We start from the raw sequence: 15,231 nt of genomic DNA, 5'->3' as shown, positions 1-15,231 counted from the left end.
CACATTGTCACATAATGTGTGTGTGTGTGTGTGTGTGTGTGTGTGTGTGTGTGTGACTTTCATGTCATTTCGTCACCAGGAGGACGAACGCTTCTCTTTTTTTGATATGAAATTCTTGAGCTGCTAAACACTTTAAATCCTGTCTCCTCGAACCCCTGACGCTTTCTGTCTGCTTGAGATTGCAGCAGTTTCACTGACAGACAGTCTGATGTAACTTTCATACAAATACAAAGTGTGCTGTTTCCTGCTGTGCATATATAATATGTGTGTGTATATACTGAGAGGAGAGACTTTCTCCAGTGAAATAAATCTATTCAACTTGTCAAAAACAGATAAATTAAAGAAAAAGACACATTTGATACACACTCAATAATATATAATATATGTAGCATTTTCTCTTCTATCTCAATTAGTGAGTTTTCCTCGTTACAGTAAAAAATATAATGCAATTAAATGTGTCAGTACTTTTCTCCAGAGATGCTTTAAGTACATAATGTTACAGCACTGGAGCTCCTGCTGGTAAGTTCATGTTTAGCCCCTCGAGCTAAAGCTGGTCTGTACATGAAGTTACGTACAACATGTTCAGAACCAGAAGAAAACCTTCCAACACCGCGTCTGGTGTGCAAACAAACACAGTAAAATAGATTTCCTCTGAACCGCTGCTTCTGTGTTTCCAAGTGTTTTTATTTTTTGTTCTCCTATACGAGACTGTTTAGGAGGAATGAGTCGGCATGTGTGGTTTTGCTGCTGGCGTTCATTCACGTACTGCTGAGAAAAAACCTCAGAGCGAAGCTTATGGAAGGAGATAATCATCTCCTATTGAAAATAGCTGACCAGTAACGCAAACAAGTGGGTTCTGCTGGGCAGCGGCAGCACCACATTAGAATGTGCAGCGTTGTGTTAGTGTCTTCAGATGCACTGTGAGCACAATGTCTCCTGTTACAGGTCATTTGTTTTACAGAAGACAGAACAACATCTGTCATACACTCATTTCAGCAGAACACTGTTGTGCTTGTATGATACTCAGGTTCATAATGTTACTTTGGGTTGCTAGAATAGTTAAATACTTTAGTGTTCAAAAAACACATCAGTTTTCTCAAACACTGTTGAAGGAATACCCAGTCTGCTCTGATTGGTCAGCTCACGCACGCCTGAGCCAGCACCGCTAACAGAGCAGCTGTTCTGAGTCAGTTTGTACTGCCAAACTAGCCACCAGGCATAAATCATGCAAATGTGTTAGTGAGGTTATGTGATGTCACAAAGTCACAGGAATAAAGGCGGGACTGCTGGAGAGGCGTTTCAGGAGCCGTGTTCTCTGTAGGAGAGACGAGCTTCTGTCTGTGCAGGAAAACATTAAAACTATAATCGTCTCTTTAAAACTGAAACTCTGCTTAGAAGCTGTTCGGCACTACAATGTTAACAACACTGAAATAAAGAATGACAATAAAATAACAATACATTGAATTTCAAAGTTTATTCACAATTTATACACTCTCTTTTCACCAGCACATAAAAAGTTCCTCTTCAGTGGCTCCATCAGTGCCAAACTCTGCAGCATCGCAGTTCCACCAGTGACCACTGACGGCCTCCATCCAGACTTCACACAGGCCTACAAGATATATCTAGTTTAAGCACTTGGAGTAATCATACCACTTTTCTCCCATGACGGGTCACATCCAGACTCTAGCAGACAAGAAACTCATGATAGTCCTGTCAAAGTGAGCACACAGACTTAAAAAATGTCCATCTTAACAAGAAACAGGTTAAAAAAAACTTTCAACAAGGCTGAACTTATGCTAACTGAAGCCATTTTTAATTTACATCATTGCAAGGTTTTATTCATTTTTTTAAATACAGAATACAGTCTGTAAACTATCACATGTGTACTGGGGCGCCCATTAGTTCTGTTGGTAGAGCGGGCGTCACATGTGCAGAGGTTCTGCCTCGCTGCAGCGGCGCGGCCCGGCCCGGCCCGGCCTGCTGCATGTCACCCCTCCCCCACCCTGTTTCCTGTCATCTCTCAATAAAGCCATGCAACAAACTACCACATGTACACACTAGTATGCAGTACTGTTCATGTATAGTCGTACCTATATGAGCTAGCTGTAGCAGCTAGCTTACTAGCCTGGATATTTAGTGTCAGTCTGTGGGGTAAATTAAAAAAGGAAAGAGGAAAGTACTCTAAAATCGTGTCGGCTCTTTCCTATAATCACAAATGTGAGGTGTAAACATTGTAATGTCTTCATTTATTTCATCTCGTTCACAGTTTTTGACACAAGTTAATCTAGAACATATTATAGTAGTCTAAACCCTTACGTTAGGTATTTACTGTAGGCTAGCTTATTCTGCTACTTCACTGTTGGCGTCCTCAGAGACAGTTACTCAAAATTCCGTTAAGATGGACATTATTTTTTCACAGTGTGCGTCGACACCATCAACTGTGCAACTCATTCTACTGGTTTTCGACTACTTGATTGACAGCATTCGCTCGGCCCATGACTGGATTGTCTAACTTTTCACCAGACGCTGACAGCAGCTGCAAATCTGACCTGTAAACACGGAGGGGAGGTGGGTGGGATAACTGGATCGGCTTGCCCAAATGCTGTAGTGATAAATTCTGCATATTCCTCAGCCAACATCATCAGTAAAGAAATACAAAATAACAAAAAATAGCTCTTGAATACATTCACTCGTTCAATATCTTTTAAATGTATGTATCCAAAGCTACCGAGGGGTTTAAAAAGCAGACACAAGCACATAACTGATGGACCGCTAAAGACCTGAGACCTACGGTAAAAAACAATTTGGCTTGAGAAAGTTTTTCTCCATTTTAAACATATGTGATCACTTTGAAAGCAAGACAGATCTCAACTGTCATGTCAGTGAATTCAACATGATGGTGTGTGTTGTTAATTCATCACCTGTGGAACGAACTGTGAGCCCGACACGAAGCCTTAATCATGTGATTTAAAGGGAAAGTCCACCATGAACACTTACACTGTTGGTAAAATGGTCTAAATGGATCTCATTGTTTGTTGTTGTATTGTTGGTACTGCTGTGATTAATCACCATTAGTCTGATTCATCGTATCCAGCCTAAAGGGAAGAGTCCCAAAGCGGTCCAAAGATAAATGTGAGGCTCCAAGGTTATTATTAAAAATAAAGATATAAAACACATCCTGAATGTCTTCTGTAATCTGTGTGATTTCTCCTAAAGGTTTTATACATTGTCAGCCCCTAGATGTTGGCCACGCCCCCTTTCTACCTGGCACAGCCCTCCTCCCTCCCACCAGACTCCATTAACAAAAACAGCTATTTTACCTCACAGATCATCATAAACTTCCTAAATCTAAACTTGATATGAACCAAATAAAACTCACAAACTGTCTTTGATTAGTTTGTCTACCAACAATCACCAGCTCTGGTTTTACACAGCAAATAGTTGTTTGGTCCAGAAGAGGTTAAAAATCTTATATACAACCTAGAAATTCTTAGAGGTCAGAAAGTTTCAGGTACAGTCCTTCTCTTTACTGACACAACACCTGGTGGGAGGAGCTACGACTACAAATTGCCTGATTTTAAAAAGTAACTTCACAGAAAAAAATTGAAACCACAAAGTAGCAATATGTAAAAAAATAGACACTATTTAAGTTCTGATTATAAGTTTGTCTCACTTTTTATAATTTTATGGGTTGTTTAAAGGCATTCTGGGAAATGTAGTAAATTAAGACCTGACACAAAAGAAGCTGACACAGGTTAAGGAAAAGTGACTATGCTAAAAAACTTAAAGTAAAAATGAAAGTGTTAATAAACGTTTAAAATCTCAGGTCGATGTTTCTTTAACAGTGTAAGTGTCTGGGCTGGATTTTCCCTGAGCACATCTGTCTAAACACCAGGTGACACACATCTGAAAGGCAACCAGTCATTTGCAATTTTCCCCAAACTAGTCAAACTGTGGATGTTTTGTAATATTGTAAACATTTTCTTTTTTTAAAATCATGCTAAATTTCCTCATATTAATCACAAAAGTCCACCAGGGAAGCAGCTGTTCCTGTATGTGTTGGTATCGTCCAGTCCTCAGACATTAAGCTTCACACTGCTGCTCGGTGGAGTGTGAGACATCCAGTGAGGTGCAGGAGAAACGGCCTCGACTGACCTTTCAGCCACTGTCTTCTGAAGCACATTAAAAACAGTAAAATAAACAGGCATCACAGTTATTGTCGTGTCCTCTTGCTGAGTGTATTTTCAGCTTCGATTTTGTGTCCGAACAAATGTAAACGCAGACGCAGCGGTCCTGTGAAAGATGCAGAACAAGCCTGGCTCAGATTGAAGCTGAGGGAGAAGTCTGATGTCCTGCAGCCAGAGTGTCTTGGAGGGGTTCAGACGACGTTGGAGGAAAAGGACTGAACTGCAGGCGACGATCTGCCCGGATGAGGAGGTCGAAGTCAAAAACATCCAAAGGACTCTGTGTGTTCTTCTGTTTTAAGGAAACCAGCTTAATCGAGCTTCTTCTGGTCCGAGGGCTCGTGAAACAAACAGCTGGAACATGGATGGAACAAAATAAAGGTTTTGATTAGTACACCAAACATACACCAAACATATCTATTTATCTTCACACATTATTAAACAGGCATATTGCTGCACTTGCTCCAGTTTAGGAAAAGTTAAAGTACAACTTGTGTTTCTTTGTGTCTGACTAATCACATAAACCTGCACTGATCAATCCTCATTCTGAGAGTTTGAACAGACACACAGAATAATCTCACTTGTTTCCAACACAAATCACGTCAGCCTCGATACTGAGAATCCTCCATTCAGCTGAAACTGCTTTGAAATGCAGAATTGTTACAAACTCTCATTTGGCAGACTTCTTCTTAAGGAAAATAGATTTTTAGACTCGATACAAGAACAAATGACTTGTTAAATAGGTGTGTTAACCACAATGGCTCTGAACCGTTATATTTCACACTATTGATCTGAGAATCGGAGCCCATTCTGCTGCTGGATCAATTGTACCTCAGCTTAATGGCCACAATCTAAAATGGAAAGAAAAGCAGGAGGAAACTTACTGTGGTGAATCCTAGTTCCAGATTTCGATGGCACTGGGAAGACAAATATTGGAGAAAAATGAGTTAGTTTTTAAATATTGGGTGAATAATTCAACACGTACTGTATCATCTCTTTGTTCTTGTGGCTGCTCAGGAGATTCATGCAGCTCTGGCTGGGTTGTCAGTGAGACTTTCATGAAACTCCAGAGTTCTCAAAGACTGCGAGGATCCTTGTGCTGCTGACATCAATCTAACTATTGATTCAGTCCTTTACTGCCGGCTGAGAATGATGTGTTTCCCTCAGGACAGGTAACGTTACACTCCATCTCCTCACCTGTTCTTTCCTTAATATCGAGTCAATGAGGGGCAGAGACAGTGTTTCATCGAGCTTCATATTGTACGTAAGGTGGTTTAGATCATAATAACTAATATACGTGTGATTGGTCCTTGTATCTAGAACCATGGCACGAGAACAGAGATTGGTTCACAAATGGCTTGAAAGGCAATTGATCCCGGCTGCTTAATCAATAAGAAAGTGAATCTGCATCTATATTGATAATCATTTCCTGCTTGTCTTTGTCATTCATGACAGTAAATGAAGAGTTAAAATACTTGAAATAATTTCAAGAATTCACCATGACTAAAAAATAAATGTCCGTGTAACAGCACAGAGCTGGTCTGACAGGTTCCTGACCGCTCTGTGAACGAGGCAGTTTTTAGAAGCAAATGATGTTATCTTCAATAAACATCAAGCTGAGACAAAATGGTGAATTCAGCATCTCTCCTCTGCAGCACACTGACTAAGCAGTCACAAGCAGTCACATGTAAACACTGTGAGGACATTCACGGTTTGTTAGTGATTCCAAAATTAGCAACTCTCACCATGATGGTTTTCCTGCAAAGTCACTGTAAGCAGAAAAGCCCTAAAACAAGCTGTAAAGAGGTGTTAGAGGGTTAGAGGTGCATGAAGGAATATAAAGACATGAGATTAAAAACAGAAGGGGCGAGAGATCGATGGCAGGGTGACGGCAGACAAACAAGATGACCGCTGTGCAAAAACATAAACAACGTTAAAGAGAGAAAAGACTAAAATAATGTTAGAGAAGCAGAAGTCTGAGGTGAAGGTTTCCAGTACCTTTCAGGAGCCAGAACCAGAGCCGGCTCTCTGTCACCAGTCGATGTGCCTCGGAGGAGCCGAGGCCCGCGGGAACCTGTTCATTGTGTCATATGTAGGGATGCTACGAGTGGGAACACACCACGGCACAACGTTAACACATAAGAAATTCAACTGTCACCATTTTGTTAAAAAACCCTCGTCTGCTTCTCTTTTTGTTACCTGGAGAAGAGAAGCAGCACGAGAGTTTCATAAGGCAGAGAGCAGAACAGCTTCATCAACATCCTCTCACTGATAAACTCAACCGACACTTAAAGGGGCAGCAAGTAAATCTAGTCTCTCCTGGAGGGAGGAAAATAATTACATTAGTGGGGTTGATGGTCACTGATCAATAATGATGCAAGAATTATTTCACCAGGTTCTGAGATTTCTGCCTTTCATATTTGCAGGTTAGCTGGACGGATTTTCCGTCAGGTTGAGGTTGTTTAAAGGACCAGTGTGTAGGATTCAGTGCTTGTTTCAACCTGATAAAAACATGAAGAACACTAAAGGACGTCTCTAAAGCCAGTGTTTGTTTGTCCGTTCTGGGCTACTGTAGAAAGATGGACCTGCTCCCTCTGTATTTTATTCCAATAGTTCCCCCTAAATCCTACATACTGGACCTTTAAAACCCGACACGTGCTCCTGCTGTGTAAACATGGCTTCTTTGTTTGTCACTTCACAGGTTAACATGGTTTAAAAAGAAACAGGAATGTGAAGCGTCAGTCTTTCAGTAGCTCGTGTTTGTCGATGAAGGAGGATATACGTAGATTACTCGGTGCCCCTTTAAAAGTATTCCTGAGTTTTAGTGGTTTGTAAGTTTCATTCCAGTGTTTCATGTTCAAACCAAGAAACCTTCAAACGTTTTTGTTTGTCAACACCCAGAAAATAGTTCAATTGCTCTTCTGGAATAAAACTCCACAAGTTCAATACATTTCAAAGATGTCGTAAAGGGTAATTGTGGAAGCAAAGACCAGCTGATGTCTGGGCTTCTCTGTAATTTAGCTGTTTTGCTCTCTTCCTATAGTTTCTGTTACAGTAGGCTGGCTGTCCAAACACATCCTCGTCCAAATGCAACTTAAAAATACATTAAAACATGCAGTTAGAAATCAAAGGAGCAGCATTCCCATCATCACACCAAAGCTTGACATGCTTGCCTCTCTCTGAACAAAATGATCAGGTGTACATTCATGGGAGTTTGGCTGACTCTAAACGAGAGGAAACAGGAAGATGTTTCATTCCAGTGCACACACATAGCATGCAGTATGTTAGTGACATGCTCGATTCCCACAAAACCACACAGCAGAAGATTTGGCAACAAGACAGAGAGAAGTAATAGTATCAACAATGTTAAAAGACAGACTGAGGAAAAAAATGTACAACAGCAGACACACTGATCTCATGTCTGTGCATTAAATACAGAGTTTAGCTCAGGACACAGATAGCTTAGCTTAGCATAGAGACTGAAAGCAGCTAGGCTTTTTCCACAGATCAAACATATAATTACAAACACATTAATTAATAATAATTAAACACTATGTTTGTGTAATCTGTACATAACCTGTGGTCTTCTGTTCCTAAAATTCCGCTTTTCAAGGGTCTAATGTTCTTAAGACACCATGTTCCTGAGACCTTCTGTTCCCATTGTCAGAGTTCAAAGACAGAGTTTCAGCAGGGTCGGAGGTCATATCGCTGTTTTTTAGCCTTGTTCCAATTCCACTGTGTTAATGTACGCTCAAGAGGGGTCGGTAAGCAGATTTTATTAAATCAAAAACAGGACACAACCTTGCTTCCAGTCTTTATGCTGAGCTGGACTCCATACTTATCACACAGACACATTTTTCTGAGCATTAAAAAGACGTCATATCAGATGTCTTCTGATAAAGCTTCCATTACTGGTCAGCTATCGTGTTGTTCAACTTGACCATAACTGGTATGCGTGCCTGTGTTTGCCTAAGTGTGTGTGCAATGAATGAACTCCCTCAGGCATGCACTGTGTCGGCCACGTCATTATTCTTGTGAACACACCCACATCCCCAGGCATGCCTCCACCGCCATAGCATGCAGTAAGATTATTATAGCGTTTACCTTGTCATCATAGGATTTGGGATACCTTGTGAGCGCTCACTATGATAACCATTATTACCAATTTCCATACTGAAAACAAAATATTGTGAACATAAAAAAAAAAGGGATGACAAATGTAATGTGAGAGAAACGGCATGCTGATCAAACTTCAGGAGTAAAAATGCTCTTTTTAAGTAGTCAAACTTTGCAAGAATGTAAGGAGATGAATATTTTTTTGAGTACAAACCAGAGTGTTTTATTTACACTAAATCTTACAAAAAGCAGGTGGACTTGTAAGGTAATGAATGCAAGAGCCCTTCATGAAAGGTAAGGGGCACTTTCAAAGGTAGCACACGACAAGAAGCCACACCATCCACCCATAAGAGCAATTCCAAGCTTAAAAACGTCAACCAGCACCAAGAATTTAGTAAACAGTTTTATGTACAAGATCCAGAGAAAAGCACAGAGTGAAATAAGTTGAGAGGGAGAGGGAGGTGGAGTAAACGGTCTTACGTTTTCATGGGAATTGTCTCAATGCTATAAAGATACACAAAAAACAACATAAAAATGTTATTGAAGTGTTCAGTGATAGAAATGCACCAGAGAGTTGCCTGTAATCCAGCACAGATCACATGGTGAGGCGCCACTGATCGAGACAGGTGTGATTATGGAGTCCAGTGACGGTGAAAAAAAGGTGCATGAAGAAGAAATATGAATTGACAAATGCGCCAATGTTTCTTTGTAAAGTGCCAAGTGCTTGACAGAGGGGAATGACACCAAAAAATGAAGGATATGGAAGATGGAAATAGTAGAAATGGTTATCACAAAGTAAAATGCCAAGTCCCAGAAACAGAGGAACTACAAAGAAGAGAGAAGGGAGGAGAGAATAAATCAACAATAAACCAGCAGAGCGACTGCGACAAAAGGGAACTCAAATTCCACTAAGTAAAACCAAAATAATGTTATCAAATAATATTCAAATAAGTATATTAGCAAAATACAAACTGAAGAGTTAAATTGCTCCTCATTATTTGCAGCGCAGCTAGATATTACTTGCAGAAGAAGCTACAGAAAAGAAGGATGTCCTGCAACCATTTAAGGATATCATATCTTTTCTATTAAATATTGACCTTTAAAATTAATGTCTGTATGTGTGTGATTGTATATACAGTTGTATAGAAGTGATAGAATAACAAGTACTCACTCATCGTAAACATCCTCTGTGTCCATCCTGCGGTAGTACTTGGCGAGTTTTACTGCAAGGATGATGCTTGGGAGCAGGAAGAGAGTGCTGCAGCCCAGGCCCATCCAGAATGTGTTCTGAGGAAAGAAAAGGCAATTACAGCTTAATCAATTAATCAGTTAGTTGATCCACATTACATTATTCACTCAGGTCATTTTCCTAACAACAATGCTAAATATTCTCAAGTTCTAGGTTCTTTTCTTTGTCTTTTGGGACATTTTCGGGGAATAACAAGCAATTTGAAAGACTTGACCTCATGCTGAGGTTGTCACAAAACTAGAATTAAAAAAAGACTCTTTTTATACCACAGAAAATAATAAATAATATCCACATTTATGGTCACTCACAAGCTGCAGCCCAACAAAATGTTGTTGAAACCAGTCAGAAAATAAAGCAAAAAATGTCTGTTTCATGCATATTTGGATGAAAAACATAATCTGCTAAAATTAGTAATATATCTTACTTATACATGTATGATGACAAACCAAGATTCAAATGACCTAAAGTTTTCTTTTGTTTCAGTTCCGACCTCGTTCCCGCGTGCTGCAGGGTCAGACTGTATTCAGGCTGTTAAAATGTTAAACTGCTGCCTGGCTTTATATCCACTATCATAAACAGGCACACTGTGTTTCTTACAGGCTGTGACAAACACAAGTGGCATGTACTGTATGATGTCACATTTGAAAAGTTTCTATGCAAACTTTATTTCATAAGATGACCAAAACAGATTTCAGTAAATCCGCTATGATTTATCCAACTCCGATAAGCTGCAGCTAACCACAGTGCTCTTTTAAAACAGTCCCACTGCTGTTTGAACGCGGTTTTGTTTGGCCGTATCTCAGATATAATTACCATGGAGTCCACCAAGAAACTGCAAGTAATGATTTCTGCTGTGTCCACCATGTTGCTGAAAGGCTTGCAAGGTGCAACCTCCAGGGCCAACTACAGAGAGGAAGATATAAACAGTGAACAGACACACACACATTCTGGAACACACACTGTGTATCAGCAGTAACACTGTTGCTGTTTGCTCCTTGATGACATGAAGTCCTGCTGTGTTAGCAGGCTATTGGGTCAAAGAGTCACTGCTCATTGCAAAATACGTCTTTGTTCTTGAAAAACAACAATATAATTCTGATTGAACTGTTCTGACTCTGAGATCAGAAAAGCTTCAGGCTTCAAACACGTCTCATTTACTTTGTTTTGAATTCCTTAAGTTAACTACAGCAGAAACCAATGTGCCACAAAGCAAATTCCTCAGATTTATAGGGGTTGTAACTGTTATATTCGTCTCTCCTATACTTACTCCTCCTCTTATGCAACATGCAAAAGTCTTCCTGCCAGCACACAGCTCTCTGTGCCACACCAGTGTTTGGTTTTCACTAAGATGATTATTGGACTCAACGTTTAAGTCAACACTTCAACACTTACAGAGGATTTGACCCATTCTATGTATTGATGGAAGTAGCCGGTGATGGTCGCTGTGAATTTTCCTGTTTCCTGAAGAAGATTGAGACATGATGTGGGTTACAGACTGTTCACAAATTGAGAATATAAACAAAGCAGGTGATTCTTTAGTTACCCGGTTGATTAAATGTGTAGCATTCTGGGAGATGAGGTACTGGGCAGCTTCAATGGCATCAAGAACTGCTAGAACTTTATTCTGTAGAGCATAAGTGACAGATATTGATCAGTTGAAGGCTTAATCTACGCCTCGATACAGGATTCAGACTGAAAGGATGGTTTACTTACAGGCAGGTCTGAGGCTGTTCTCTCCAGGAACCTCATGCTCTGGTTCAACGCGCTCTTTAAAAAGTAAAATTAAGAGCACAAGTTAACATCAGCAGTGTTGCAGGTCAGGAGATGCAGTCAAGAGTCACTTTCACAACTGAAAACGCCACTGAACCACAAACAGAACAGGCAAGAACAAAACTAACACTTTATGAGTTGTCTGTTTTCATTACTGGCATGCAGAAGAATTTGTTCCAAAATGAAATATCCACATAACTTTGATACAATTGCTGAAATACACTGTATGTTTCAATTGAAAGTTTTCTCTTCATTTTCCACCAATGACGGAAGAGACAGAGTTGTTACCAAATGAAGGACTGAATCAAAGGTCCCATATTGAACAAGTATTTACACAGCACAGCTCAATCCAGATAACGGAACAGAGGCTGTAGTCAGAAAAGTTGCTTTCAAATGAGATGTCAGGACTTCTGTGATGTCACAGTCCTCAGCTACACTGCCGTGGATCTCATAAGTGGAATCAGGAAACTGTGAGAGCTCTGTTCATTATATGAAAGTTTCTCAGTGGCACCTGAAGCCAAAAGGTTTAATTCTTCCAAACTGTCCATCCTATAAAGTATGTGCACTCGAGACTTCTGTCTTCTGAGCAGCTAACTTCCTGTTTAGCCCTCTGCTAACTTGAATACTTGATAACTAACATCATAGCAAATGAGTCATTTTGCAGGGTGCTCAAATCATTTGTCCAATGTTGTACAGCTGCTACTTTCACAATATAAGCTGACGGGAAAAGTAATGTTGTAATTTCACAATTTGGCCTCTATGTCATATTGGTTTCAAAGCCAGTCGCTGATCCTGGTGGCTTGCTTGCTTTTAGCTGGGCCATGGTTACAAAAGCACCAGCAGTGCTGATTAAGAATGTGTGTAGTGCCTGTTCAGGCCTGTGAGAGCCGACCAATCAGAGCAGACTGGGTTTTTCAGGAGGGGGACCTTGAAGAAACAGGGGCTAAAACTGAGTGTTCAGACAGAGGATGAATAGAGGTACTGCTACAATGGACAGTTTGAGCAAAATCTGCACATTTTGAACATTAAAGCATGTTCGTAGTTTATTTTAATAATAAATAAAAATACACACCTTAAAAAGAGCATAATATGGGACCTTTAAAGTAACATGTCTCTTCCTAAAGTGAATATTTCACCGTATTTTGGCACAAACCCCTTCATGTTCCACACCATAGAGAATATGATCTTTATGTGAATGTAAATACAAGAACACACACACATTATCATACAGTACCACCCAAAATGAGATATATCTTCTCAGATTACTACGTCATCTATGAGATAAAATATCTCCCAAAAAAACAAACGGGACACTAAATACACAAGATGGACACACTTCTGCTTACCCTCGCTCTAACATATTTCTTGAAGTAGAAAGAAGAAAAAGCAAAAAACAACAACAAAGAAAAACATAAAAATCTGTTGTAAAAGCTGTGTGGAAGTGCATCACTGCTTGTCTCAATTGCAAGTAGCTGTAAATCTGTGTTATTCAAACGAATGGCATTGCCTTTGACAGAGAAAGGAAAACTGAATATTTAATTTGTTTTTCACAGACATGACATGTTTGATGACACATGCCTGAGGGTCAAAAACGCTCTGCTTTTGATGATGCTGAAATATTCTTCCTCTGTAAAAGATGATACCATTCTCTTAAAAAGACATTAGCACAATGGTTATACACCAATGACTCCTACTCTGTTGCTCCGGCATACAAAGTTACACTACGATGCATAACAGACGTTGACAGGTGAATCATTCTTCTGAGCAGAGATTCATTTTGTAGACTTTCTCTGAAACTGCTTTATTTGGAGCAGAGCGGCAGAGCAACCAGCCCGACGTTACCTTTACAAAGTGTTACCTTATTTACAGGCAACATTAAGCACACAAAGCAACATTATCATTCATTTAGAGTCATGTTTGCAGCTAAGTTATGAAAGCAAGTCCAGTGGTCACTTTCTTTTAGCTCCTTTTTTGGTCTCTACTAACTGCTGAAGGAATCTGTCTCATAAGCTGCTCCACTCGTTCATCAGGGGGAATCCACTTTTGGATACTTAGTTCTGGTTGTTTCTTACTTTTCCCTCAGTCTTCTGCTAATGAAGTTATTAATCTTCCCAAATTCCCAAATTTGCCAGAGTGTGTTTAGTCAGCCCCCCAGCGAAGGACAGATGAGGGTGTACTGCATCTACCTGCAACTGGAACAAAAGAGCTAGACATTCTTTACAACATAATGCATCTGTCAGCCAGAACACACAGTGCCCTGTGGCTGCAGTGCACTCTGGTCTTTTGAGGCCTCTGTGGCTGAGAACATTGGTGCATGCCACTTCTATGCTGGACTTCTGTACGACTGACAACGGACAAATATTATGCGGTAAAAACATACAAATTGAAAACTTTGTGTAGAGCACAAGTCTAGGGTTAGGGTTAGACTAACTCCGACCCTCACCCTCCATTGTGAATATTTTAATCTTGATGTCATATCAGTTCATCTCTTCAACCAAAAAGGTCAGCCAGCATGATTATCAGAACAGAAAACAGAGACACACAGTGAGGCATTACCATGGCCTGCTCCATGGGGATGATCTGTTGATTGTGGATCTGCCGCAGAGTGCCGATGTGGCCTTTCAGAGCGGTCTGCAGAGCACCTCTGGGCTGAAACACACAAAGCAAAACAAGGAATTTTGGTGAAATATCATTTGTCAAAACACTGAAAGGTTCTTTTAGCTCATAAACTACAAAAAGGATAATCAGAGCAGAGATCATGAGATAACTCTATTATTCAAGAGGAATACAGTCAGTACCAGGTGCACAAAAATATGCACTTAATGGGAAAACTGTTCCTAATTATGAGTAAGGCCTCATGAAGCACCAAAACTTGATGCTATAACTTCTTTCTTTAATAGGTTCCTACTTTAAATACAACTAACCATGAGCATCTTCCTTCTGGACGATTCTACAGGATTCACAGTTTTTAAAGGTGAATAAATACATTCTGCTACAATCCTGAAACCACCTGAAGGAACGGCAGAGTCAAACTGCTCCCTGAGACTCTGTCTCTATTTAGGCAGAGCTGTTGTGTTAACACATGCTGAGCTCGGAGATTAAGAACACTGACATCCACCAAAGTGCTCCCACATGGCATTGTAAACACACAGGCAGTTTCACAGTGTTTCTTTAGTTCTCAGGCACATAGTCTGATTTACCTGAGTTGATGTTTGTATAAACAAAACCAAGGTGTTCTTACCATGAGGTCTGTCTGGGCCTCCAGCTCTCTGGCAAATGAGAGCAGATCCATCACAGTGACTCCTTTGTTGACCTGAGGATAAACAGGAAGAACATAGTAAATATTCTTCTCTAAGTAGTAATGTTTAAGCTACATAATTAGAATGTTGTTTCTTCTATTTTTGTGCATTGTGTTGTTTTTGTTGGTCTGCATTTTTTTTAAAATCCAGCTGCAGCTTTGAACAACTATAAGGTTAAAGATACTGATGACATAAGCTGCTGTATTAAAAACAGATCAGCAATGCAGCATTTTCTAAAGGAGGAGATGTTCAGATCCAACAACTTAACTGTCATGAGAAGTATTTATCTATTATCTAGATAAAAAACACAACTCCACTTTCACCATTCTGTAATACCAAGTAGAGCACTTCATTGATGTCCAAGATCAAATTGATCCTATTAGCTGCTAATCTCAATTTATTCAATTAAACCAAGTGGTTGGAAACATTTCTTTTATTTAGTCATTTTTTTTAACAAAGTTTTATGGGTGCTTTCTGAGAGAGTCTTTGGGTTTTGGACTGATGACTGCACAAAAAAGCAATCTGACCGTACTGTGGACTCTACATTGGCTTTATGAATTGATAATAATGTGATGGTGCCTTACTGTTACTGTCTTAAGTACAAAAAATTGCC

General features: G+C 39.9%; 1 protein-coding gene across 1 annotated transcript in view; it reads right to left on the bottom strand.

Moving 5' to 3' along the window:
* Nucleotides 1-1,455: 1,455 nt before the first annotated feature.
* The window catches only part of prom1a (prominin 1a), a 53,731-nt gene continuing 39,955 nt past the window's right edge, over nucleotides 1,456-15,231 (bottom strand). Inside the window, exons 18-29 of the mRNA XM_030396188.1 lie at nucleotides 14,561-14,632; nucleotides 13,876-13,968; nucleotides 12,666-12,683; nucleotides 11,263-11,316; nucleotides 11,093-11,173; nucleotides 10,942-11,010; nucleotides 10,363-10,452; nucleotides 9,472-9,587; nucleotides 8,781-8,804; nucleotides 6,183-6,285; nucleotides 5,069-5,101; nucleotides 1,456-4,538 (exon numbers count right to left, since the gene is read on the bottom strand). Coding sequence (XP_030252048.1) covers nucleotides 6,216-6,285; nucleotides 8,781-8,804; nucleotides 9,472-9,587; nucleotides 10,363-10,452; nucleotides 10,942-11,010; nucleotides 11,093-11,173; nucleotides 11,263-11,316; nucleotides 12,666-12,683; nucleotides 13,876-13,968; nucleotides 14,561-14,632 — 687 coding nt within the window. The 3' untranslated portion in view covers nucleotides 1,456-4,538; nucleotides 5,069-5,101; nucleotides 6,183-6,215. The remainder of the gene's footprint in view (nucleotides 4,539-5,068; nucleotides 5,102-6,182; nucleotides 6,286-8,780; nucleotides 8,805-9,471; nucleotides 9,588-10,362; nucleotides 10,453-10,941; nucleotides 11,011-11,092; nucleotides 11,174-11,262; nucleotides 11,317-12,665; nucleotides 12,684-13,875; nucleotides 13,969-14,560; nucleotides 14,633-15,231) is intronic.

Source organism: Sparus aurata, chromosome 18 (genome assembly GCF_900880675.1).
Source record: "Sparus aurata chromosome 18, fSpaAur1.1, whole genome shotgun sequence".
Taxonomy (NCBI): domain Eukaryota; kingdom Metazoa; phylum Chordata; class Actinopteri; order Spariformes; family Sparidae; genus Sparus; species Sparus aurata.
This window is presented reverse-complemented; position numbering and strand designations above follow the sequence as displayed.